General features: G+C 31.3%; 4 protein-coding genes across 11 annotated transcripts; 3 read left to right on the forward strand and 1 right to left on the reverse strand.

The window, feature by feature from the left end:
* Positions 1-242: 242 nt before the first annotated feature.
* On the forward strand, positions 243-6,164 carry LOC111426946 (regulatory particle non-ATPase 6). Of its 2 annotated transcripts, none has more exons than XM_023061857.2 (4): positions 243-349; positions 684-867; positions 4,590-5,555; positions 5,625-6,164. In XM_023061857.2, the coding sequence occupies exons 2-4, from the start codon at positions 693-695 to the stop codon at positions 5,744-5,746; spliced, it is 1,263 nt and encodes a 420-aa protein (XP_022917625.1). In that variant the 5' UTR covers positions 243-349; positions 684-692; the 3' UTR covers positions 5,747-6,164. The 2 variants fall into 2 exon arrangements, with proteins under 2 accessions (XP_022917625.1, XP_022917626.1); XM_023061858.2 differs by lacking the exon at positions 243-349 and adding an exon at positions 440-538.
* Positions 6,150-12,655, reverse strand: LOC111426996 (Interacts with the C terminus of ELL 2). The gene is made up of 10 exons (XM_023061930.2): positions 12,591-12,655; positions 8,502-8,541; positions 8,137-8,440; positions 7,769-8,020; positions 7,611-7,713; positions 7,405-7,557; positions 7,213-7,351; positions 6,779-7,164; positions 6,506-6,719; positions 6,150-6,452 (listed from the first exon to the last, which is right to left on the reverse strand). Exons 2-10 carry the CDS (start codon positions 8,525-8,527, stop codon positions 6,176-6,178), a joined length of 1,854 nt encoding a protein of 617 aa, XP_022917698.1. The 5' UTR covers positions 8,528-8,541; positions 12,591-12,655; the 3' UTR covers positions 6,150-6,175.
* On the forward strand, positions 8,789-9,517 carry LOC111427011 (biogenesis of lysosome-related organelles complex 1 subunit 1). Its single transcript, XM_023061959.2, has 3 exons — positions 8,789-8,934; positions 9,023-9,095; positions 9,156-9,517. Exons 1-3 carry the CDS (start codon positions 8,874-8,876, stop codon positions 9,397-9,399), a joined length of 378 nt encoding a protein of 125 aa, XP_022917727.1. The 5' UTR covers positions 8,789-8,873; the 3' UTR covers positions 9,400-9,517.
* Positions 12,643-27,267, forward strand: LOC111427009 (Verprolin 1). 7 transcript variants are annotated; one of them, XM_071194329.1, is made up of 7 exons: positions 13,028-13,424; positions 13,584-13,793; positions 17,858-18,010; positions 20,185-21,017; positions 21,308-21,494; positions 21,809-21,884; positions 23,031-27,267. In XM_071194329.1, exons 2-6 carry the CDS (start codon positions 13,610-13,612, stop codon positions 21,871-21,873), a joined length of 1,422 nt encoding a protein of 473 aa, XP_071050430.1. In that variant the 5' UTR covers positions 13,028-13,424; positions 13,584-13,609; the 3' UTR covers positions 21,874-21,884; positions 23,031-27,267. The 7 variants fall into 7 exon arrangements, with proteins under 7 accessions (XP_022917720.1, XP_022917722.1, XP_071050430.1 ...); XM_023061952.2 differs by lacking the exons at positions 13,028-13,424; positions 21,809-21,884 and adding an exon at positions 12,643-12,732; XM_023061954.2 differs by lacking the exons at positions 13,028-13,424; positions 21,809-21,884 and adding an exon at positions 12,653-12,732 and having other exon boundaries at positions 13,591-13,793.
* The last annotated feature ends 279 nt before the right edge of the window (positions 27,268-27,546 follow it).

A 27,546-nucleotide genomic window follows, 5' to 3' on the forward strand; every position in this document is an offset into this window, starting at 1 on the left:
CAAAACAAGAGTGGGGGATGTTTTTTAAAAACTCGATTTCTTCGATTTCTAAAAATTCATTTTGAATCTCTTTTATTTTAAATTTAATAAAACATGTTGTTGAGTTGGATGAAATAAAATTTTGTTATAAATAAATATAAAAAATAATTAAATCGGGAAGTGGTGGGGGGCAAATTACAAAAACTACCTCTAATTTCTATTATTGGGGTACAGTACCAACTTCAAAAAATAAAACAAAAAAAGAAATGATTAACCACGTTTATCGTTAAAGTGATTTCCGGTAGAAACTTTAATATAAAAAAACAGAAGCTGTCAACAAATTACTTGTCAATTATAATTTAAACGTAAGGTGAGCGTTACTAATTTAAAAAACGTTGGTTCAATTTTTGTGAATCAGTTTCGTCTTCTACATAATTTTACCGGTTACAATTTGAATTTCCCGCCATATTGTTTTAATTTTTTTTTTACATTTCTCCCGGAGAAAATCGTTTGCTATTTTGAAAATACATCGCGAATAGTCATCAGTGAAGGAAAAAAGGTATTGTGCGCAGTAAATAATTGTAATTCTCCGTATACTTTCTAGTACGAAAACTTGTGTGGAAAATCTTATTTTAGTACTACTGGTTTTCTCTGTCTGTCGTCCCCGTTGGGAACATGTCAGTCTGATGACAGTGCTTTTCTAGATTCTCATCATGGCTGGCGCGATGTTGTTCGAAAGAGCCCAATCTGTATCTGATTCTAATCGTGAAAAAGATATAATACTGTTAAACAAACTGAAACGCGCAGAGGAGGACGAGGAGAACGATGAGGATATCAAGGCGAAGGAGCAGGATATATTAAACTTGGGCGAAAAATACAAAAAAGAAGGTAAGGAAGCATTAACGGGTTTTACATCACTTTATTACTGATAATATGGTAAATTTTTAAAGAAACTATGATTATTATTGACTTAAGATTAATTTCAAGTTGTTTTGCTTTTATATTTTTGGCCTTTTTTAAGCCAGGAACGTGCCAAATATATGTAATTTGTAAGTCTTATTTGCAAGTCACAGGGCTGATCTTAATAAAGTTTAATCATTAAATATCAAAATAGTGCAATTTGGTTGTTTTTTGGGTAATATTAATAAATAAATTGGATTTTATAGAAGAAACAAAGACTTTTTGGTGTAAATATGGATTTAAATTGTCATCAGGTTGAACATAACCTATTTTAGCAATGAACAAAGCATGAACTTTGTTATTTTAGGAAATTTTTCAAAAAATTTTCGCAAATATAATGAAAAATAATCATTATTTGGTTCTTAATTTTTGTAACAAATATTTGTTTTTGTTATAAACTTATTATTTTTTTCTTCTTAAAATAGATGAGTTAAATATATCCGATGTTTTAATTGTAATTTGCAAGTCACAGTAATAGATTACAATAATGTTTACACATTATTCTTAAATGGACTTCTCTTTTGCATTAAATCTATGTTTCGGAATTGTTATTGTTTAAGTCATTAGGCATCACTTCCCAGCAGATGAAACATAAGTTCTTATCTTTACTCTATGAAGAGAAGTTCCTGTATTTTTTGGATGAACAACCTCACTTGGTGCTGAACATTTCTTGTGGGCAACTTGGAAATGAACGCTTTTAGTGCTCCTCACTAATATGAAAGGGCTCATTTCCCAATAGATGACACAGAAGTTCTTATCTTCACTCTATGTCAAGGAGTTCCCTGTATTTTTTGGATAAATGACCTCATTTGGTGCTGAACGTTTCTTGGGCAAATTGGAAGTGAACGCTTTTACTGCTTCTCAGTAACATGAAAGGGCTCACTTCCCAGCAGATGACACAAACTTCTTATCTTCACTCTATGTCGAGGAGTTCCCTGTATTTTTTGGATGAATGACCTCATTTGATGCTGAACGTTTCTTGGGCAAATTGGAAGTGTACGCTTTTACTGCTTCTCACTAACATGAAAGGGCTCAATTCCCAGCAGATGACACAGACTTCTTATCTTCACTCTATGTCAAGGAGTTCCCTCTATTTTTTGGATGAATGACCTCATTTGGTGCTGAACATTTCTTGGGCAACTTGGAAGTAAACGCTTTTACTGCTTCTGATTAATATCAAACAGGCTCACTATCCAGCAGATGACACAGAAGTTCTTACCTTCACTCTATGATGAGTTATTATTATGGAGTATTTTTTGGATGAACAACCGCATTTGGTGCTGAACGTTTTTTGGGCAAATTGGAAGTGAACCCTTTTACTGCTTCTCACTAATATGAAAGAGCTCAGTTCCTAGTAGATGACACAGAAGTTCTTATCTTCGCTCTATGACAAGGAGTTCCTGTATTTTTTGGGTGAACAACCTCATTTGGTGCTGAAAGTTTCTTGGGCAAATTGGAAGTGTACGCTTTTACTGCTTCTCACTAACATGAAAGGGCTCAATTCCCAGCAGATGACACAGACTTCTTATCTTCACTCTATGTCGAGGAGTTCCCTGTATTTTTTGGATGAATGACCTCATTTGGTGCTGAACGTTTCTTGGGCAACTTGGAAGTAAACACTTTTACTGCTTCTCATTAATATGAATGGGCTCACTTTCCAGCAGATGAAACAGAAATTCTTATCTTCACTCTATGAAGAGGAGTTTCTGTAGTTTTTGGATAAACGATCTCAGTTATTGTCAGGGAGACAATAGCATATGCTCGGGCATGTTGGGGTAGTCAGTAAATGGATATGGACTTGATTGTGTCTGATATAGTATGCATTGCATGGTGGAGTTGGACATCAACACGACTAGTGTTTAGAACTATGGACACACACCGGTGCACAGTACTCTTCGACGCGCTACACCAGACCCAATGCTGTCGATTTAAGTGTGGACGCTAAGGAGCTCTATGTGGTGCCTCTCAGCTTTTGCAGGATGTTATTTCGGGTTCTGAATTTTACAGTTTTCTTCGTAAGATGTTCTTTAAAGCTTAGCGTTCTGTCGAGGGTAACACCTAGGTATTGTAAGTACTATTTAATCTGACTGAGAAGGTAGATTGTAAGTTGGCCATCATGTTGTTTACGTGTAAGCACGATACTTCCGTATTGGCTGCAATCGTCAGCCGCGAAATTATCTCCCCAGGGTAGTCAGGTCGTTTGTTATGGTTTGCTAGTCATTTGCGTATCCGAACTTCTTTGATGCGGTTTCGGACATGACTACCGATTCTTATGGGAAGCCATTGTTCGATTTCATTTGGATACTAGTCTTGTCACTCATGATTCCAAGTCATGCATCTGTTAGATAGTATGGCATTGAGAACATCAGTGTCACCCCACGGTATTGTATGCAATTGACAAGTCAATGAAACCAGGAGATATTTTAGTTGCTTTTGAAATCCTGTTTCCACATAGCTGTAGTATTGTTTGGGTAATCCTGTTATATGTATAGCAATTTTTCAAAAAGGTCATGGTTAGAAGTGCAATTGGGTAGTAGTTTTTTTGGCGTATCGTTAGCATCCCTGGTTTTAGAATGGCGACGATTTTTGCTCTCATGAGTTAACGGAGATGTCCGAGAAGAACTTTGCAAGTCATTGCCTAGTAAATCTGCTTTTGTGCTTTAGAAACTCAACATGAATGGCATCAAAACCAAGGACTTTTCTTGAGGTTAACACTATATCGGACGCCACTTGGTTTGGTCTTACTAGGTTGGTTGGTTTTTCAATTTATGAAATTCTAGGTTTTGAACTGTCTTAGTTCATTTCTGGCGCCTTGCAGCTAATGCAAAATTAATACTGTGGCGCTGTTCTTCTGTAATTTCATGCCTTCCCAATTTCTCCTCGCACCATCTAGGAACATACTTTCTGCGGTACCTTCTAGGAATTGCTAAATGCTTTTGTTGCAGCTATTATAGCTTCCATCAATCTTCCATAGCTTACGCTCTTTGATGGGATCCAACCTAAGCATTTGTCAAGATGACTAGAGAAAGCAGACCAGTTAGCTTTCCTGAAATTCCATCTGAGACGTGGAAACGATCTTATAACTGGGATGCTAGTGCCGATTTTGACGAAAACAGGATTCTGATAGAGATCAGCTTTTGTTGTCAATTGTAACAAAACAAAGATTAGGGTTATATTCCCTTACATATTGTATTATTTTATAAGAAATCAGTGAAGGACATATCGAGGCATACATAAGATGGCTCTTGACGGAAATACACGGAAGCATTATTAATGGAGTTCGTTGTCTATTTACCATTAGTGAATTTGGTGACGCAAATAAATTTTATAATTAAACACTTAATTAATAGGAATTTTTTGAAAAATCCTGTTTGTCAATTATCAACAATAAAATAATAATACCCTATACATTAATTCTTTAAAAACAGCTTTATTATGAGTAACGTTTTTATCTATCTCTAGACTAATAACAGCTTTAATATATATTTAATGAATAATTGGAATCAATTTGAATATTTAAATAGTTAACTGGTACTTTTTTAAATGAACTTTAAACACTTTTAAGCTCATTATAATTTCAATTTTACGTTAAATAATATTTAAATATCGTTATGATTTTTTTTTTTTATTAATATATTTGTTTTGTTTAGGTAAAGCTAAAGAACTTGCCGATTTAATAAAAGCAACAAGACCGTTTCTAAGCTTAATCAGTAAAGCAAAAGCTGCAAAACTAGTTAGATCCCTAGTAGATTTCTTTCTCGATCTTGAAGCTGGAATCGGCATTGAAGTGCAATTATGCAAAGAATGTATAGAATGGGCGAAGGAAGAAAAACGCACTTTTCTTCGCCAATCATTAGAGGCTCGATTAATCGCCCTCTATTTCGATACTGGTATGTTTACGGAAGCGCTTCAACTAGGATCAACTTTATTAAAAGAATTAAAAAAGTTAGATGATAAAAACCTTCTCGTCGAAGTGCAACTATTAGAAAGCAAAACTTATCATGCTTTGAGTAATTTGCAAAAAGCTCGTGCCGCCCTCACATCAGCCCGCACGACCGCAAATGCCATCTATTGTCCGCCCAAAATGCAAGCTTCGCTGGATTTACAATCAGGTATTTTACACGCGGCCGATGAAAAGGATTTTAAAACGGCCTATTCTTACTTTTACGAAGCGTTTGAAGGTTTCGATAGCGTTGAATCGCCGAAAGCTTTAACGGCGTTAAAATACATGTTGCTTTCGAAAATCATGTTGAACAACCCCGAAGACGTTCAGCAAATCGTTAGCGGTAAATTGGCGATTAAATACGCCGGTCGTGATATTGAAGCGATGAAAAGTGTCGCTCAGGCTTCTCATAAACGCTCCCTAGCCGATTTTCAAATGGCCGTTAAACAATACAAAGCGGAATTGGAGGATGATGTGATTGTTAGAGCACATTTGGGAACTTTATACGACAATATGTTGGAACAGAATTTGTGTCGCATTATTGAACCTTATTCAAGAGTCGAAGTCGATTATATCGCGAAAACTATCAAACTTCCAATGCCACAAGTTGAGAAGAAATTATCGCAAATGATTTTGGATGCGAAATTTCATGGAATTTTAGATCAAGGTGAAGGTAAGCAGGAAAAGATCTAATATTAATTTTTTTTTAACTTTTTTTAAAATAATTTTTAATTAATTTCAGGTGTCTTAATAGTGTTTGAAGAAACAGCAGTAGATAAAACATATGAAATGGCATTAGAGACGATACAAAGCATGAGTAAAGTGGTGGATACGTTATATCAAAAAGCGAAAAAGTTGTCATAGGTTCACATTTTTCTCTAAACTAAGCAGATAGCTGTAAATTTTATTAATCTTATTATTAAAAAAAAAGAAACAGACTGTATTTTTCCTACTTTAACGAGAAACGATTATAGACAAAGCAGATTTGTTATTTTTGTTTTCTCTGTGTCCCACCAACCCTCACGCGCGTTCTGTTGTCTCTTTATAGGATGTAATTTAATCTATATTATGGCTTTACGTTATCTCTCAACCCCCTCGAACAAGAACCGTTTAATTTTTTTTTATTAGTTTGTCTACTTGTTTCGAAGAGGCGTTCTTTAACAATTCTATTTGATGTGTAAATATATGAAAAAAAATCAATTAACTGAAGTTAGGAATGGGTTTTTATTAACCGTGTGAACTACTTAATAAAATTGAAATAAAAAGATTTATTAAAAAAGAATTGTTTTATTTTTAACTTGTATTTACATCTTTAGTTTTAACGATTTTTTTACTGATTTTCTTCTTTTTCGCGTTTTTATTTTTTTGCGCCTTTGTAAGCTTTGGTTTACGTTTGCCTCCTTTAAGCTTTTTGTTAAGATTTGGAGGAAATAATCCAGGCATTTGCTTTGAAGTTTGATGCTTTGGTAAGATTAAACTGCAATCTATTGGACACCAATCTTCGTATTTTCTAATTATAGTCCAATTTTCGATATCATAATTTTTGTGTAAATTATAATTACCATCCTCACTAGAATTAAACATTAAGGATTTTAAATTTAAAAAATGTGTAGAAATATTTACCTTGATTGTAATAAGGTTACACTTGGTTGGTTTGGTAAATGTTGAAGTAAATAATTTCCTGGCGATAAAGATTTAAGTTCCAAAAATAATTTGTATAACGCCCCAAAGCCCAAAGATGGTTTATAATTATGATAAGTGAGCAATTCATTTTTAATACTTTGAATATTACAATTTTCTAACGTTAATATTTGTTTTGACTTACAAACAACTCTAACTAAAAAATAAAATATAATACATGAAATGTTTTAGAAAAATCCAAATAAATTTACATACATCTACACAACTGTGAATAAGGTCTAAAAAATAATGAAACCCATTGGCTTATCAATTCCGTTTTTGTTAGAATTCCACCACCAAATTCTGGTTGATGCTCTAATTTTACATGTAACGAGATAGGTTGTAAAACATTATTTTCGATAGCTTCGCAAGCATCTAATTTACAACGAACTAAAACCTTTACATCTTTCGTTTTATAACGAGTTTTCATCAGTGTTGATTCTTCATTTTCTTGCCTGAGGTGCCATAACCGATATGAAACATTATGATCAAGCTTTCTAGAATTACTTGATACATTTTCTTCTTTTGTGTTAGCTTTTTGTTTCCTCATAGGATTTATTTCTATTGTTTCTGTGCTTAATACCTCTTCAGAATTAGGATATCTTAAAAAAATGACTTTATTAATTATAATTATAAGCGATAATAATTACTTTAAAGCTTCTGGCGTACAAAAATTTGCTTTTAAACCAATTTTAACATTTTTTTCGACTATGTTTGCTTCATTTATTTTTATTTTTGGTAAGGGTTTGTCTATAAAAATGATATTTCTTTTCGTATTAATTCCATTAGCTAAAAAATTAAAACAATTCATTTTAAATTTAATTAATTTAAACAATTTTTACTTTCTATATAATCAATTTCTTCTATTATAATTGGAATTTCCCAACCAGAATTAATTTCAGTGAAATTTAATAATCTTTTTAGTCCACTAGCAGATATAACTACTTCTGCTTCACAAGATGTGAGTAATTTTTTTATGTTTCCATCTTGACTAACTAAAAAACACTTAATTAAGCAACTTTTAATATAATTTAGAAACAATATAAACCTGGTAATTTTGAATGATACTTTTGAAAAGTGTTTGGAAACATTTGTGAACAAATATAATACGGTGTTATTAATGTAGGACGAGTAAATTTTGCTAAACTACCCTAAAATATTTAAAAAATATATAGATAAATAAACATATATAATCATACAAATTACTAATTCTAATAAATTTCCTAAATGAACCATTTCAATTGGATTATTTTCTTCAGTGTAAGTATGTAAAAAAGTATCAATCTGTTTATAACGTTCTGGATAACTCTTGCACCTTTCCAATTGCTTTTTGAGTATTAAATCGGCATAATTCTGCATTGGTTTTGTAAAACCCGCTTTTACTTTTTGATTAAGAAAATTCTTTTTTGCAAATTGCAAAAACTTTTGGTTCTCTTCAATAATTTTGTTGTGAACATTCTAAAAAAATACTCTAATAAGAATTATAATAACATATAAGTATTAAATATAATCATATAAGTATTAAATATAATCATATAAGTATAAATTTTGAATTATTTGTAGAATTCTTTTACATTATAAAGTTCCATACATCCTCTATCATACAAATTTAATCCTTTTTTTCCAATTTGTAATATATGTAAAGCATTTAAACATTTTGTCTGTTCCATAGCATTCAAAAAGGATTTTATTTGTGTTTTTAATTTGAATTTATTGCTCGATTTTGAAACAGTTTCTATAGGTGCAACATTTTCTGTAACTACTAGTTTAGGTGACGCAGTATCAATTTGGGGAGGATTGTAAATATAAGAATTCGCAATCTCTCTTTCTGGAATATAATCTAACCCGTAATCCAACTCATTAGGATGTTGTATTCTCCTATAAGTAACAACAACAAACAAATTTGAACGCTTTACTACTAAAATTTTAACCAGATTACCATTTTATATTTAAAAATTCTTCCATAATTCCGGATTATTCTAAAAGATTATTATTATTTAGTTAAATAGACATTTAAAGGTTATGTTAAGTTTTTAAGGTTATGTTTCTTTTTTTTTAATTTAAACGCAAATATACCTAAATATATTTTTAAGATTAAGAATAAGAAATATATTACTCTCATTTTTAAGAGTAATACAACAATAATTGAGAAATAAGTTATATTAACACAAATCTATATAAAAAGATTTAATTTTAATAGTAGATTCATAATGCAATAGAGGGCGCTCATTTAATTGATCTGATTGTCAATAATCATATGATTTACAACAAATTCATTTAAGTGCTTTATTAAAAAAAAATAACAATAAAAATGTTATCTTCAATGGTAAAAGAACACAATGCAATCCAACAGGGGGCAAAAGAAATACAAGGTAACAACAAATTATTAATAATAAAATCAATCATAACCTCACTTTTATATTTCACATAACCTCAATAAATTAATAATTTTGATTTTAGAAATGAAAAGAAAAGAAGCATGTGCCGCAGCTAGTCAATTAACTCAAGCTTTAGTAGATCATTTAAATGTGGGGTAAAGTTTACATCTATTAAATTATTTTCTAAATCAAATTAAAATTTTTTTTTGTCATAGAGTGGCGCAAGCCTATTTAAATCAGAAACGATTAGATGCCGAAGCTAAACAATTACATATTAGCGCAACTAATTTTTCGAAGCAAACTCAACAGTGGCTGAATATTGTTGAAATTTTTAGTACTGCATTGAAGGAGCTTGGAGATGTCGAGAATTGGGCGAAAACTATTGAAGGAGATGTACGGCTGATTACTAACGCTTTGGAAAATGTTTATAAAACGTCTAGGGATAATACTACTGCTTAAATAAGATTTTGTATTGTTTGAAATTGCAGAAATGTATTGATTAATTTTAAGATATATTAATATATTTTGTTTATAATTTATGTATTGATATTAAATGTACTTGCAAGAGATAATTTAATATGCTGTATTATCAGTTCATGAAACCAGATTGTGTAGTCTCTCCAAAATTCCTTTTAGTACTCCATCTTATTTTCTGCTATGACACTTGTACATTATATTTAAGGTTTTGGTTTTTGTTTAGAAAACACTGTGGACATAATAACTTTTACAATTATTTTACTACTATCTGCCTTAATAATAAATAATCAGAATAGGTCGGCGATGTCCAACATTTTGCACTGCTTAAAAAAAAATTGAGACCCAGGCGCGTATCAGAACCGTTTTGAGTGCTTCTACGCTGCCGTATTGTGTTCCTGAAACGGAGTAACCCATTGGCGTCTTTGCCCCAGAGGCCGGAAGAAGTTCTGCTCAAATAGCAATTGTGATCTTGTCCGAATATGACAGCGCCCGGTCTTGCTGATGAATGAAGACCGAAGTGTTTCGCCACCCCCGATTTTAGAACGTCTAGTAACTGTTGATGCCGACCAAAACCATCACAGAAGCAGGGAAATGGCTGCAATTTTTGATTTTTGCGGTCTTCTGCTAACCCTTCTTGAGTAGTTGATATTGGTTCTGATGGTAGCCAAGCGGCACGATCGTGAAAATCTTCTCATCAGTATAGAGAACTGTTGATAAACAAGCAGCGGCGATTAATCTAATCATTCGGCCATAATTTTTCATTCTTTTCAAGTTCATTGTATCGTTGAGGAAGTGAAGACGACGAATCTTCTGCCAACATCAATTTACGTCTAAAAACAGCACGGAAATTTGTTGAACAGACTGTAGTGTTACCAGCAAGTGTTCTATGGTTATGTCTCACAAAATCGCTCCAAACAGCAATTCCATTAGATACATTTTGTACTGATTAGAATACTGGAAACCAACGGATGACGAGTCAAAGATGGCCAAAGAAAATGATAAACTGGATACTGCCAAATCGGAGAAAACGAGGAAGTCCAAGGTCATAGGCCAACGGCTATAGGCTGTAAAAAACTCGCCTATGTATATGACATCTTTTTTGAAGATTGTACATAGGAAAGAAAGTGTTATACATAGAAAAGCGGGATAAAATGCGCTGCACAAAGTATAAAGGTATATCCTTTATTAACACAGTATATAAAGTCTTTTCCCTAATATTATTGGAATGATTGACAGCGTATGTGGAACATCAAATGGGAGATTACCAGTGTGGTTTATGAAAGAATTGATTAACACTAGATCAGAGATTCACTATTAGGCACATAATGAAGAAATGCTGGGAATACAACAGAACATTATTTCATCTATTTATAGATTTTAAACAGGCATACGATAGCATCATGAGAGTGAAGCTGTGGGATGCCATGGCAACACTAGGCATACTAGGCAAATTAATTAATGTCACTAAAGCCTGTGTAGATATACCAACCAGTCAAGAACAATATCACATAGCAGTATAGCATGAGGACTAATAGAGAACTGGAAGAACCAGCCGGCCATATTAGGAGACAAGACAAACGGAGAGGGAAGGCGGTCGATGGAGAGAGAGAGTGTGTGTATAGGGTGTTTTTGCCAATAGAAAGTGTACGCAAAATTTGCAGTACAAATATAGTGGACGTCTCCAAACTTTTTGCATGGATTTTGTACTTTAATTTTGTTCTAGGCTGGTCAGATCATACACTTCCTTCGATTCTTCATTCTGTAGAAAGTTTACCGTAATTATGAAGTAAATTCTGGTGTTATCTCGCATTCTACCTGTAGTCAACATTGCTTCTAAGGTGTAATATATTCACATAAACTTTTGATGCGGAATCTGATCTGTAAGGATCCAAACCTTATTTCCAGAAACTCTATAACTCTAGATTATCACTGTAAACTTTGTCCTTTGTTAATTTTGGAAGTCAAATGTTTGGAAACCATTATGACTCAACTTTTAGATTCAAAACCTTGTACTCAAATTTGACACTTGTTTTAACATTAATGACACGTTAATCTGTAAGCTTGTGGACTACAAACAACAGTCATTAACACATGAGAGCACTTAAAGGTAGCGTTACGCTGGAAAGAACTTCCAAGACACAGACAGACGAAGAGTATAATAATTTCGTCGCAAAAGAAAACCAATCAGTTTTTATGCCTCAGCAAAGGTAACTTAAGGACGCGCAAATTTTTTTGAGTGGTCCTAAGTTGCCATCTCTGCATCATTGGTCAACCTGAGGATCAAACTTGTCGAGTTGCAACGATCTTCTCTGTGACTGAGAGATCGCCGAAGACACAAAATTTTCGGACAGTTTTGCCTGACATCTACTGACATAAAGGAAGGAGACTTTGAAGCAATACTAAGGTTCATCAAGGACCTAGATTTGCTCTAAACCCTTGGGCAAAATAAAAGGCTAAAGTTAAACTTTGGACTTAAAACCTTCATTTAACTAACAATGAATATTGTGTTATTAAAGTTTTCTGTATGGATTTTAGTTTATTTTTATTCTTTTTGACTTGCAAGCCTTATCAGAAGTATTAAACAGCTAAATTATTTATACGTTAAAAAAAGCTAATTTTCATGGTCTCGAAAATCACAAACTCGAATTTATCTAATCAAACAAAAAAATATCTTATCTTAGAATATTCTTATTTACACTTTCGGATAAGCGCATAGTAAAAATAATCCCTCACGGGGATTTGCTTTCTTTTCTATTTCCAGAGCCTACAAAATAACTCCCTCCTGTTGTCAGGGTTAACTCTTGTGTTTACAACGGTTATAAATATAGTAGTGCTTCGAGGTGGCACAAACGATCCTTATAATCGACCCCGTGGGTGCCCCCGCGTTCAACCGGTACTATCCAATTCAACACCACTCCTCACGTTCAGAACTTACACGCGTTTTTGTCAGTCGCTTAACCATACTCTCGCGAGTTGTACAGGATATGTCGCCAATTCGTTAAAACATTTAAAAAAAAAGGAAGAGGAGGTGATTCACACTCCTCCGTTAGTGATATGTGTAAACGTTTCGAATTAGTCACAGACCTTCAGTTTAAATAATTTCTTCATTTTAAACCGTTATTTGATGTCAAATCGGATGTCAATTTGATGTCATTTAAAAAAAAAGTACTTACTTTCACGGCCAACTCTGTTTGATTCAACAATTTGGGATCATCATTACTTACTATACCCTACTCGCGGAATTTATGCAGTTATAGTGATGCGGGAAATGTAAACAACTCAAGTTTATCAACTTCTTCATAAATATATAAAAAGGTAAAGTAAAATATTTTATTGTTAATCATATTTTTAAATTAGGTTGGTAATAATTTGTTTATTTAATATTGGCAGTTTGAATATGTCAAAAATTTTGATTATTTTTTTTGACATAACTAATGTCAAACTTATTACATGTATTAAATCTCACCTTAAAAAAAGCCACGAAGGAGTTTTAATAAGCCGAAATTAAATTAGAATAAAATGCTGCAAAAAACGTAGCGAAAATTAGAATGAAGTCTCGAAGTAGTTTCTGTTGATAAAACGAATACAATTAATTTATTGTATTTTTTTGCATTTAAAATGGTAAAATAATCATAATCACTTTCAAAACGTGATTTATTACTGCACAAACTCGGCGTTTAGAGTATAAACGGACATCTCTAAAAAAAATTTAAACGCATGCGCATAACCTATCGCCATTGCGACCAGTTTACGGGTTGTCATCAAAAAGAAAATACGGTTAATCAAAAAATCTCTATTTATTTATTTTTTTATAAATAACTAATCAAAAGTTTATTAATTGTGATTGTTTTGGTGATCGTCGGTTTAAACCGGAAGTGAATCGTTTACGTAAACTCAACAGCATGTGTAATGCCCCCGTGTAATTACACACACACACATTTGCACTGCCCCTCAACTCCTCGGTGCTATCTGGCTACGTTATAGTTTATATTTATTTATTTTTATAGGTATGTTAATAATCTTTTCGAGAAAAACAACACGTTAACTATAAATACTCGTATTTTTTATGTATAATCAATTAATAATCTATTAAAAGAAGTATAATTTTAGCCTTGAAAAAGTTCTCACAAAAATGTAGAGTTAAAAGTTTTATTAAAATTTAATAGTTTTTAGTATTTAATAAGAAAAACGAATGCCGGGGCCGCCGCCTCCGCCTCCACCAATTGGGGGGCCGCCGCCACCGCCAGCTTTTACGCCTCAAGCTGCTCCAAGTAAAGGAGGTGGCGATCAAAGAGATGCCCTGCTCAGTGCTATAAGAAAAGGAAAAAACTTGAAAAAGACTGTTACCGTTGATAAAAGTGGCCCTTGCATACCAGGTTAGTTGGTTAGATGTAAGGTAAATCAAATTAGGTTAAGGTGTCATGTGTTTGAATCACTTTCATGTGTTTTGTTGAAGAATACAGATCAATTTCTAAATAATTACACTCTATTCTAAGGAATAGGAGTGGTTTTTAATGTTGTTTGAAATTGTTGGGAAAATATGAAGGATAAAGTTTGTTTAATGAAGTTGTTTTTTATTAAATTGTTATGTTTATTATTTTGCAATGCTTCTTTTTTAAGTGATGATAAGTATTAGTCATCTTTAAATGGATTGATTTCTATTTGGACTTATTTTATGACCTATTATTATTTAAAGGTGACTTAAAAATTGGTGGGGTTAAAGTTAACCAACTTAACCAGCCTTGAAAAAAAAACATGTTCTTTTTAGATTTTTTTTTGTAAACAGTTTTTATGTTTTAATCTAAATATATTTAATGCCTTTCTGATGTTTACTTAGACAAAGGCTATAACATTTTAATTAATATACAAACACCAAGTAATCTAATCTTGTTATGGTACAATATTAAGTATTCTAAATAGAGAGGGTCAAATATTACCTATGACTAATATAAAAACGTGATATATAAATGAGTTCTGAAACCATTTAATGGCAGGCTTTGGTATTTAAACGAATTTATGTTGCTTCATGTTCTGAAATTTGTGCAGTGTTGTAATCGAAATTTATTCTTGGAATCTGAAATCTGTATAGTGTTATACTAGATTTCTTTGAACCTCAAAATTATGCATGGAATTTATCACTCCAGTTGATATCAGGAATTCAAGTAGTGTAACTCCAAAATTCTTCTTGGCCTTTGGATTGGCTTGCTTCCATAGTTAAATGTTTCCCTGAACACTGAAATTAGCAATGCAAATCTAGACTTTTTCAGAGTCTTGTAACAATTCCACATTCTTTTTGGACTTTGAAATCATTACAGTATAATTCCAAAGTAGCTAGAAAGTCATTGATGTTATAGACAGCAGTATCAATTAGTTGGTCTTTAAAAGGGTTCTAAAAGTTGAAATATTTTGCTAGAATTGATCCCTGCAGTATTGATATCATCAAGCTCAGAGCATTAATTCGTTTGCTTAAATATGACTACAGCACTACAAATGCACAGATCTATGGTATGTGATACACAAGCAAAGGCAAAAAATGTTGGACAAGTTGAGAATAGAGTGTTCTTTCATAAATCTTTAAAACGCCCAGCAAAATTTCTCTATGAATAGGCAAAACAACAGTTAGTCTTGTCGTTATTTAATTAGTGAGCGCTTCAATACTTATTATACTCTTGTGATCTTATGAATATTGATCAGAAAATCTAAAATTAAAGCATGGCGAAAGATTCACAACGTCCGAAATTGGATAATGAAAGCAACGTAGTTAATATTTTCAGCTATCAATCTTCGGTATCACCTACAGTATGTTGACAAGCAAAGTTTTGAAAATATTGTTTTTTAACCACTAGTAAATTTTGAAATTGATCAGATCTTCAAAACCAAATTAAAATCTGTTAACTCTGTAATAATTTAATTTTATCTATAGTTTTTGAGATATTTGTTTTTAACATTATCTCTATTCGGTTTCAATCGACACGTTGGGCAAATATTTGATGTCGGTTTAAAATTTGCCAAATATCTTATCGGATACCATGAGAGGAAACACGCTTCCTAACTTGCTAACTTTTGCGATAGCGGTTCCTATGAAATAGTTATAAATTCATATTTTATGTTGAAAGATATTCGTTTTCAAAGTAATCTCTGAATGTGGTTATTCTGAAATCTTGTCTGAATAGTGAGTCATTGCTATTGAACCGAGCGAAATCGATTTTTCAAAACGGATAATATAGTTGTGGGAATTTCCTTTTAGCGTTAGGTGTTTGAATATAAAGAAAAATTCTATATCGTCTGAGATTTAGTCTTTTTATCAACGTAATAGTGATTTGTGAAACATTTCTTTAGACCGTGCTTTTTCTCATTCTTGTGGTTATAAAGATGTAATATAAAGATAAAAAATAACATAAAGATGTTCTCTATATTAATTTTAAGAATGATGTATTTCAGTCGTCTTAATCCTATAATCATTCCTAACATCATTTTTGTTACCTTAATGCCAAAGATTATCATCACTAAAGTTCCCATCGTTTGTTGAGACCATGTTCAACCAAGACTAATCATTAAAAATCATGTTACACTGACAATCTCCAAAATGGTTTATCTAATTCGAATGTCGATAAGAACCAAATTAAGCAGAAAGGGAAACACTACTATTACTGATGTGAGTGTTGCATTCTCTCATAAACCCTTTTATGGATATATTCAAAGAAAATAACACAAAAATTACAAGACCCCGAAGAATTTCTTGGACATCTTTCAAGTATTGAGACATTTTGAGACAAACTCCAAAGCACTCAAAATAGTGTTGATAATTTTTCCATATCCTGCAATTTTGTTGTCTTCTTCTTCTTTGGATATTTCGTTTGTTGATAAGAATGTAGTCTATCTGATTTCGGTGCTTGATTATCTCCAAGACCTCTCCAAGTGTCAGCCTACGTTGTCAACTAATAACAATAATATCTCGTAATTCATAATGGCTCTCGAAGAATCAGATCTGTTGAAAAATAAGGTTATATAATCTATTAATAACAGTTTAATCACAACACATTACAGATCTAAAGATCATTTAAATAAACATTTAATTCGGAATTTCTCTAAAATCATAAAATTTGAATTTTAGCAACTGCGATGGTAAATTTCGCAAGTTTTAAGTCATTTTAAATGTTTCACTGTGTGTGCATACTTGCTATTTAGAAAAAGATTAGATCATCCAGGAGATAGGAGCGGTATATCTTTAACATATTTAAACAATGACTACCATCTACTTTCAGTGAATATTTAAATTGGAAATTTTAAACAATTTGTTTACGTTAGGTTTAAACTTATCTTCATTCTTTATTATTTTTCACATAGACGATGTATAGAAATATCCATAAAGTTGGAAAGTTATTTCTTTTAACTTTCATCTCATTAAAAACATTCCAAATTTATTTTTGTAACAGTCCTTAAAGTATCCTATATTGCAGTTGTATAGGTTGATTCTTTATGTTTTAACTTTTTCAATAAAATAGTAATATATTTTTATTGCGATATAAAGAAGGGAAGTTAATTGCCAATAAATTTTTTTATTACAATTTAGAAGTTATTGCATAATATTAAATTATTTGTGCACAAATGTCTAATATTATTTATTCCAAAAAAGTACAAAAAATAAAAATGATAATATTAATAAACTTCGTAATTCAGTTAATAATAGGATAAACCAATGAAGGATAGATAATATTTAAAGATAAGAAACACTTTTTCTTGTTTAATCTTCTTATTTGTATTAATTTTTGTAATTAATTTATTATCAATTATTTTTTGTTGTATTATTTTTGCTTCTTAATGGAAGCTTTGTTTATTGAACTGTTTATTCTTTCTTAGTTCAATATCCCTGCTTAAAAATTTCTATTTATTAGTCATCTGTACGACGACCTTAAACATTGAGTCTTATTGTTAGTCATTTTCTTTGAACATTTCAACTCATCTTGTAATCGTATATATGTCACTGTTTGAAATATGGATTTCGTATTACATAGATATACGAGATTCGTGTGGTTTTGATATAATATATTTCACATATCCAATTTTACACGCAGACCTCTGTTATCTATACCTTGTTGATAAAATATTTATGAGTCACCAGATGGAACATTTTTATCCTTCATATCTTCTCTTTACACTCGTTACACTCGAGTAGTCCGCTTTATTTTTAACAAAAACCTTTTTATTTTTCTTTAGTGACGTCTTCTAGTATATATCAAATACTATGTTGAATTAAACTGATAACATTTTTGTGGAGGTGTTGACTTAATTTATTTTTGATAATCAATTTTTATTTATTTTCCTGTCTCCATCATTTCCTGTATAAATAATGTTTATTAAATAAGAATTTAATCAAGGATGTTATTTTAATTTTGCTTGGAAATAAGATATCTAATTTATATTATTAATTTTCTTTTAGGAAAATTATCAAATGTCAGCAATAATAATAGTAATACATCTAATAATAATGATGCGAGACCATCAGGACCAACACCGTCAGGACCTCCAAATGGACTTGTAGGTTTAGCTGCTTTATTTCCCGGCGGGCAAATACCAAAATTACGCCCCGTTGGTAAGTATACTAAAAAAAGATAAATTTGTTATTGATACCCGTGGGGAATTTGATTATAGTCATGGTTTTGGTTAAAAATATATGTTTGAGTATTGATTAAAATGGGAAAACTTATTACAATTGCGGTTTATGTTTAATTAATATTAATAGAGGAAATTACTCTATATTTTTGATTAAAAAGTAATAATGAAAATTGCTATGAGGTTATAAAAACCCATAAAACTTTTATCAAATATTTTAATGCATTTATCTAATAATAATATTCGTATAAAACTATCTACTTTTTATATTTAAAAATTATCAAAATTGAGTTCAAACAAATTAGTGGCAAGAATTTTTTAAAATCAATTTAGTAGTTTAATGGTCTCCACAATGAACTTATATACAACTAAAATTGTTTTGATTTCTTTCAACTAATGATGAGTAAGATTAACATAAGTTTCTATTTCTATGATTTATTATTCATTTATACCGAAAAACGGTTATACTTTTGAAAAAAAATTAAAAAAGCTAAGTGGACACTAGGAGCAGTATTTTGCATGTATAATTTGTAATTTACATACTTTCTTAATTATGTTAATAACTAAAACGCTTTTATAGAATATGTTAATCTATACTCTCATATGTATCCTTTTAGACAATGAATAAAGTGATATCAATGATCATTACCTCCAAGATATACAAATCCAGATTTTAGGTTTTATTTTCTGTACCTCCAGCGGTATGGAGAGGAGATTCTAAAGCCATTCTGAAACAAATTGAAGTTCAGTGACACAATATTCATTACTGACCTTCCGAATATATAAACTGGTTCCAAGGACAGACTGGTTTCAACTTAAACTTTGATGTGCATTCATTGATAACTTAACTCTTGTAAACTTAACACTTTTTGGAATAATGCCAGAAGAAGATGCGTTAATCTAAAAGGAAGAGTGCTAGAAATTTTTTGAACTTAACTTGCAAAATTCTGCACGTCAGACATCTCATATTTAGTCTAATTTGGTTAGCATATCTTTTTGTTTATACTATGAACTTGTTTATTATGTCGACACGAAAACATGGTGTTGAATGACGAATTGTTGAAATAGTGCACTTTCGTTTAAGTCTTCTTCCCTATTTTTCCGTTTTTCTACTTTATCTTTGGCTGCGTTTCTCATATGAATCTGTTTCTTCATAACAAGAATTATTGAAAGTAAAAATTACCTCGTTCATAACTACTACAAACTTTTCATCTTCATTTTGTATAAAGATATTGACACTAAAGCTTTTTAAGGCGTATTCACAATTATTGAACAAGATTGCTAGAGAGCGCAAGATTTTTACTAAAGTTTTAATTAGCCACTTAAGCTTTTCATCTTCGCTTGACTTTATTCCTTAAAAAATTATTCGATAAAAAAGTTCCTCCATTTGTCAAATAACGACACCTATGACCCTTCTACTCACCGATAGCCAAAACGGAACGAAATTCGCTGTACTTACATCAGCTTACTTACCTTTACTTGAAACTTTAAATTACATCATTTATCTTTATTATAATATTGTTGGCTTTCACACAAATTTTTTTTTCAAGAAGGTACAATAACTGACTGAAGGAATTATGGATTGGCTATCCAAAGACATTCTGAAGTCTGGGAGACTTTTAACAGTCCACCGCTGAATTTACAGATTTTAGAGAAATTTGTCAAAATGAGCTCGAACGTTCCTTGTGTGCAGAATCACAAAATAATAATGATTGGTTAAACCCGCTTTATTAATTTGGAATTTCAAGTGAATCAAGAAGTTTAACAAGTTGCGTATAATAAAAAAAGTTAATTGTTAAAACTGAATACAATTTTTATAACTTTATTAAATATTTATTACGTCAATGATAATTTTGTAATATATATAGATTTAATATCAGTATCAATATTTAAAATTGAAAATACCCATTGCAAAGACATCTAAAAAAAATTTAGTATTATTTTAAATGTCATAATGGTTGAGTCAAATTTATTTTTGTCCATTACTTAATTATACCATTTAAAAGAGGAGGTGGAGACTTATGAGGAGATTATTATATAAGTAAAATAGTTAACATGTTTTTCCATATACCCATGGCAATCAGTAAGATTTATAATTTAAACGTTAATTTTAATTTAATCATTTTTTTAATAAATAAATTCTTTTTTATAAAGGTGGTAATCATTCATCAAATAATAGTAATGGTCATGGAACGACTAGCCAAAGATCACCAGATTCAACCGTACAACAAAAAAACTTTGTCAATACGCAGAATGAAATTAAAAAACGAATGGCGAACGACAATAAAAATAGGGGTCCTCCTCCTCCAGCTCCAAGTAGAACACCCAGTTCCGATGATAACACGCCAAGGAAATTTCCAGTTCCGAGTAGAAACGGTAGCGCAAATCACCACGTGCACACAAAACCAGGCAGCGTGTCCGATTTATCGTCGATTACTTTCGAACACAACCGAAGCGCCTTGCACAAACGAGCGGTCAGTAATTCAAACATTGGCGTTACGGAAAGTTCGGAGATCAGCAACCGACCAACAAATCTCCATCCAAAACCGAGTTATGGTAAACCGAACGTTGCTCCTAAGCCGCCGGTTCTTAACGGAAAAATAAAACCTTTAAACCGGACGCAAAGTATGAAAAATCCTCGGTCACCGTCTCCTCAAAGCCCGGGAACGCTTGAAAAGAATATTTCTAATTTCGGGACGGTGAGAAATTTGAAGCCGGATATAAAAGACGCTTTAGCGAGTATACATCAAAAAGGACATAGAGCACCAATGGCTGATAGACCAAAGGGACCACCTCCATCAATTCCTCAACAGCCTGGTGGCTATGGATCTCAAGTGTCTCTTACGTCTAGTAAAAGTATTAAACATCCGGGACACGCGCCGCCTCCGCCACCGCCGTCCATGGTTACTGCTCCAAATCAACCACCTCCTGTTCCTCCACATAGAACTGCGCCACATGTACCTCCAAGAACTGTACCTCCACCTCCAGTAAGTAATTCAAATAATTACTAAATAATACAAAAAATTAATAAATAAGTACCTGTATAAAATTGTTGGAAGGATTCAGATAAGTAAACCTGGTTCGTCATCACATAAACCATAACAAAAATCCAATAAGCTGTTTTTGAGATAATTATAATGTCTTGATTTTACCGTTACCTATAGGGTCGTTCAAAAAATTAGCATTACGTTATAAAAATTTCAATTTAATGTCAATAAATCCTAATATTATAAAGTTTATTACAACTAATAATTTCATTAATTAATTTTTAATTTAGCCCTCTTTGTCTTCCAATGGCAACGCGCCTCCACCTCCACCGAGAATCTACTCCATGAAAGACAATAACCTAAGTAGACAGTCTTCGTCGCCATCCGATTTCGAAGCGAGGTTCAAATTTCCGGATGTTAGCACATTTCCGGCACCGCCAAAATTTAAAGGTGTTGAAAAAATTTATGGGAAACCAGGTAAATCAAAGATCACAAATTGATTCAGACCATTTTTTTTTATTGGACACTTTTTCCATCATTATGTACAATCAAAAATGAAACAAACATTTATTTTAATTTGCTAAATTTAGCATGCAAATTATCTAGAAATCATAATTAGTAACTGCTTGAAGTGTAATGAGATGATGATAAAAGTGGTCTTAATTCGATTATTAAGATAAGTTTTGATGTCACAGTATGAATATTAATAGCAATATTTTAATTTGTTAATAGCAAAGCTGTTTTTTTATTATTTATGTTGCGATTTTTTTATGCGCTTTGCTTCGATGTAGTAAATGGATCTATATTTTTGAAGATGCAGCTTGCAAAACCTACTTTTCTATATGCAGAATTTTAAGACTTCATTATGTAAGTTTGGTGTTGGCCCCCCTTTCTTCGTAGGTGTTTGAAATAACGGTTTTGTTAAATGTAGTCTATTTTTTTTGCATGTATTTATGTTCAATCACTAAACTATACAGAATAATTTCAAAGTTAACATTTTATTTTTTATTGTAGAAGTAATTTTTGTTTGGCAATCAAACATGACTTTTGCAAGGTATTCAAATTAACAAAAAAAAACATTTATTTCATTTTTTGCAACCAACTTCAATGGGAGTAATGCAACTCTTTAAGGTGTTGAACTTGTTACTTATTTAAGAATGTAGGTATGAAGACTTTCACTGCCAATGTTAATTGAACTAACACTGACACTATCAATGGAATTAACAGTAGACCTTAGAAATCTTCGGATTAAGCTGTGCGTCTTTTAAAAAAGTATTTGACCTTTCTTATTTCTTAAATTTCTTCAGAAATAAGTTCGATGTGAAGAAGGTTGCAACATGGAATCAAACATGAAACATCAAACACTTTTTTAAAAGACTTTGTTCTTAAATTCTAGGTCTACTGTTAGTTCTAATGATAGTGTTAGTTCTAGTTCAACATTAAGAATTGTTGCATAACTCTTCCAGGCATAGAATACCTGGACTAAAGATTATTCTTAGATAATGTGTATATAAAATGAATAATAACCATTTGCTGAAATAAAATAAATGTTTATCCTATCTTGTAAATACTTATGACTTTAAGATATAGCTATCTTTTTGGCTTTCTACATATTAATTTATTACTTACTCTATATTATATTTTATAATTTTTTAGTCGCCTCTTTATGATAACCACAAAAAAAGCCATAGAAAACTTTGAAATAATTCTTTATAATTATTATACAACTTAAAATTTTTATTTTCTTTCACATTATTTTTTTGTTTCTTTAGCCTCGACCACGTAACGGACTGAAAGCATGGTATTTTCACCCCCCACCCACACTTCGGACTGATTGCATGGCATTGTGTGAACTAACTTAACCCCAACCCATATCACTCCTATTGTGTTAACTTACAAAGAAATGAAAAACGAAAAAAAAAAAAACAATAATGAATATCAAAATCATCTTGGATAACTGAGAAGGTTTTTTAGGTTATTTTTGTTGTAGTTGTTGCTATCTATTTTTTATAGCTGGCGGTAAGCAGCCGGCTCCGTTGCCCCCTAACCATGTCATCTTGAATAACAACCGCCTGTGGGAATCGTCGACTTGCTAGCAGCAGCTGGCATAGCACCACATCCACTGCTCAAAATTGTGCAATTACGTGCATTCGTTGTTCTGCCGAAAGAATCATTAGTTTATGATTCGTTTCGGCCATATCATAACAATTTAAATTTACATTATTTAATCGTAGCGTTTTTATTTAATTTATTATTCAAAATACGTTTTGGGAATATTTAAATATCGCTGTGGGGAAAGTGTCGTTAGTTAGGAGGTTAGGAAACTTTAACAAAAAATAACTGCATAAAATAATAGTATAACAACGAATTATATGAATTTAAAAAGGGCATAAGATTAAATGATTCTGTCGTTGTCATTGACAGTCAAAATTTATTGCATGCCACGATACAAGGTGATACAAATTTAATTTTTGAAATAATAAGGGAATGTAAAAATACTGTTTGAGTTGTTATAAATTTGGTAATGTGTTTTATCATCCTTGGGAATGAGTCATTTTCATTTATTTAATGGTTATTAATTTATTGGCCAATAACAACTGGTTATGAGTAGATTATAATAAAGAAGAATTAAAAGTAGTTTTGCAAGCTTGGATAAAATTTCAATAAATAATTGAAACTAAAAAAATCTTTCTGTAATTACGCTTTGTTGGTACATGCTACAAATAGAAGTGTATCAAAAAGCATTTTTATCCTATTTTTTAATTACTGGCAATTTTTTGTTATGTTTTCTGCCTTCGTTTTTACCCCATTATTCTTGTGCTGTTTGAACCATTATGTTTCAAAATCTTTCCTATTTGTAGTCAAAAAATATAGTCGAAGAGAATTTTATCTTTGTCCTTCCAAGCAGTTAGTTCCTGGACTTATTGTAATTCGGAATTAGACATGATTTAACCAACATGATAAGTACTCTTAAAAATATATTTGTTATCTGGTACAACATTTACATCTCACATTTAAGTTTTAATTATTACTCACTTGCTCATTTGGTGTTGGGTTTGAATAATTGAAACGATCAGTATAAAACCAAATAGTTCAATATAGTGTAAAAGTCAAAAGGGAATATAGCCTGAATAGATATATATTTATGTAATTACACCAAACCATAAATATCTCTTATGCCATTTGAAATATCTTTATTTTGAACAAGGTATCGGAATTGCGCAGCCCTTTTTGGGTACAAAGAATAGTAAAAGGTAAAAATTGCGGCATTGCATGACCGAAGAATTTAAGTATGCGAAGCTGGATTGTTGTATTTTCAACATTCATCGGCAACATATCACTTCAATAGCTTCAATTCTCCTTCGACGTGCAGCATTCATGGTCTAAGATTCTGAGCCATATGTTGCAATAGGAAACACTTCATCTTGTTTTGGTTTCTTTGCAGAGACGGTTTACCCAGATTTTAACCAGTCTCCCCAAATCTTTTGCCATTCCGATTCTTCTTTTTATTTCTTGTTATATATAATCCATTTTTAACTTCTATGTCATAGATTAGCTGCAACGGTTGAGATACTATAATCTAGTAGAATCTAGGAGGATGCAAAGCAACATGCCTTTGTATGATTGGTACCAATTTTACTGAAAACAGTTTACTGAAAACAAACAAAGAAATGTTTACGTTAGTTAACATTTTCAATACAAGGAAGCTATTGAGCATCAACATTGATCTTGGAATTTCTAAATCCATGTCAGAATAAGGAACTGCAATCCCAAAGAACGTTACAAGATGCTTTTGATCTACCGAACATGCAAGTACGTCATCACACACCATCTCACGTGATACTTAGCTATGATCCATCCATATATTGGTCACAAACCTTGGGTGATGTTGAGGTCACAAAGTATAAAGGTGTCTCCAAATATAGAGCGGCAAATGCGTTTCAGCAACGCGCAGCGTTCGCAGGACACAATTCTGCTACGCGCAAGTTTGGACATGCCAAAGAATGCTCGCCATGCACTTGCTAAAAATGTACAGTTACAAGCAGAAAGAAGAGTGTGACACAGAATAACCAGATAAGTCACTTGGGGTATCTAAATCATAACGTCACTGCAAAGACGCAGAAAAATCAATTTTGGCGGGATACCCCCAGTGACTTTTCTGGTTATTCTGTGCGTTTGAGTCCCTTTTTTAAGATGGCGGAATTTAAAATCCAACTAATCCAGTCAACATAAAAACTAAGCAGACTATCTTGAATGGCATAGTTTGAGTGGCCTCTCTGAATTAAAGTATTGTTTGTATTTTAGTTGTTATCTACTACGCCAAATTGTTTGCTTAATATGAATACATATTTGGTTTTTGTGCAACTTTCATTACTTATGTATAATGATGCATGGATTGATATGATTTAATTCAAGTATGATATTTTATTCGAAACATTCAACAATTATTTTATTGCGGAACAATTTCGATTCTTTGTATCTTTCTTCCTTACATTTTTTGCATAAACAAGCATGAAATCGTCATCTTCCCTTTTTAATATAAATTTAGTACTCATCAATTTGTTATTTTTTAGTGTTTCAACCTTATTCTTTCCAAATATTAAATTTGAATCGCCTTGTACAATAATAGTTAAAGGTTATCGCAAGATATTGTTACATTTATGAGATGGTATAGAATTATAATAATTATTAGCGTTAACAAAGATGTTTTACATAATCACAGTAACAGAAGATTAAGTATAAATGAATGTAGGATAATTTATAATCTGGAAAACTAAAGAAAATTTTAAAAAGAACAAGTAACTGTTTTTAAAAGTCTTGTCTAAGCTTACAAGGAATGACACAGATAACCTTTTAAATAATATAATAATGCACATCTTTCCTAAATGTTTTAAAATATACACGATGGCAAAAAAGTACATCTTCCTAACCTTACCCTTATGTTGCGTCTGACGATACCCTATCGAAATAAGGTTAAAATGATGGAGATGGAGGAGAGGGGGGATATAAAAAAACGTTAGTCTTCATGGCTGTGGCTAATCTATATCAATGTATAATTGTACATTTTCCGGGATAATTTTCCCGCGTTCAAACGGAGCATTAAGCTAGTTATTGTTACACACGCACTGGGTTTTTTTTTGAACGATGTCGACGCCTTTTTGTGATAAGACTGCTGCTTCGTCAGGTGACTTCGAAATATATATTATAAAATATATATTCAATCGATTAAAAATTAATTAAAAAGGTTTTGTTTACCGTTTTATTATTATTATTCAAATCAACTTTTTCTTTCTATGGTATTTTCATTAACGATTAAAACCCACAATTTCATTTGATAAATATTTTGAGATTACGTGGTTTTCAACCGTAAATGAAGTTAAAATTGTATTTATTATTTTCCGTCTGTGTATTTTTATTTTATTATATTTTATTTATAATGTTTTTTTTTCTCTTTTAAAACAAAATCCGCAAAAAAAAATCATAATCAAAGTGTACATGAAATTTACATATTATAATAAGTATATTTTGTAAAAGATGTTTTTTTCCGCGTTGGATGAATTTGCATAGTCAATTTTTTTACTCCCCTTATAGATAATCAAATACATACACCTGTTGCGAATTCACTTTAATGTTGTTTAAGTAATACCAAAATTTAAAAACTAACGATACGAAAAACGTGTGAAATGCTGTAAAAACGTTAAGCGGACATTTTTTTCTTTCGTGTTTTTAGATTAAAAAAAAAAAATTAAAAATAGGAAAATCACTAGGTACTTACTAGGTAAACGGTTCGAGTTTGGCGATAATAATTAATCGATGTGAAGAAGAAAGGGACGCAATATTTTACCTAATTAAATAAAAACCTTCCTACTTTGGTATTTATTAAAATTTTGCTTCCAGATGTTATCTTATTAATTATTATTCCTTTTTTTAATTGCAGCTTTCGTTAAGCTCATACTTATAATAGTCATTATGTATTAACGTTGTATTATTATTATTATTCACTTATTAAGTTTCTCTATTATTTTTTTTTTGTTTTTGTACCGTATCATTATTAGCTCATACTTTCCTTAATTACTTCTTTTAACATTTAATTTTTATTTTGTATTTACTAGTCAAGTCGCATTTTTAACGATTCATTTATCCCATTGTATAAGAAGTACAGTGCCTAAAATCTAAATAATAAACACTAATGTATATAAGAAATTGTACATATGTAAAGACTTAATAAAAATAAATCATGTTAAATATTTTTTATGGTTTACTTTAATAATTACCTTTATTTTCTTTCCTTTTTCTTTGAATTACAATAATAAATCATTTAATAAATATTCATTTATTGGAAATATATTATTTATTTTGTTAATAACACAAAATGAATACACTATTGTTTATATAGTTAAATAGGTTGTTATATTTAGTTCGCGAATTCATAGATTTGGAACTGATCTGAAGTTTAAACTTACCTCTAAAATAAAAAAAAAATATGATTTTGCGCTGTTTTGTTTCATTGTTATAGAATCCTTTTCGA

This window comes from Onthophagus taurus, chromosome 2, assembly GCF_036711975.1.
Source record: "Onthophagus taurus isolate NC chromosome 2, IU_Otau_3.0, whole genome shotgun sequence".
Lineage (NCBI taxonomy): Eukaryota > Metazoa > Arthropoda > Insecta > Coleoptera > Scarabaeidae > Onthophagus > Onthophagus taurus.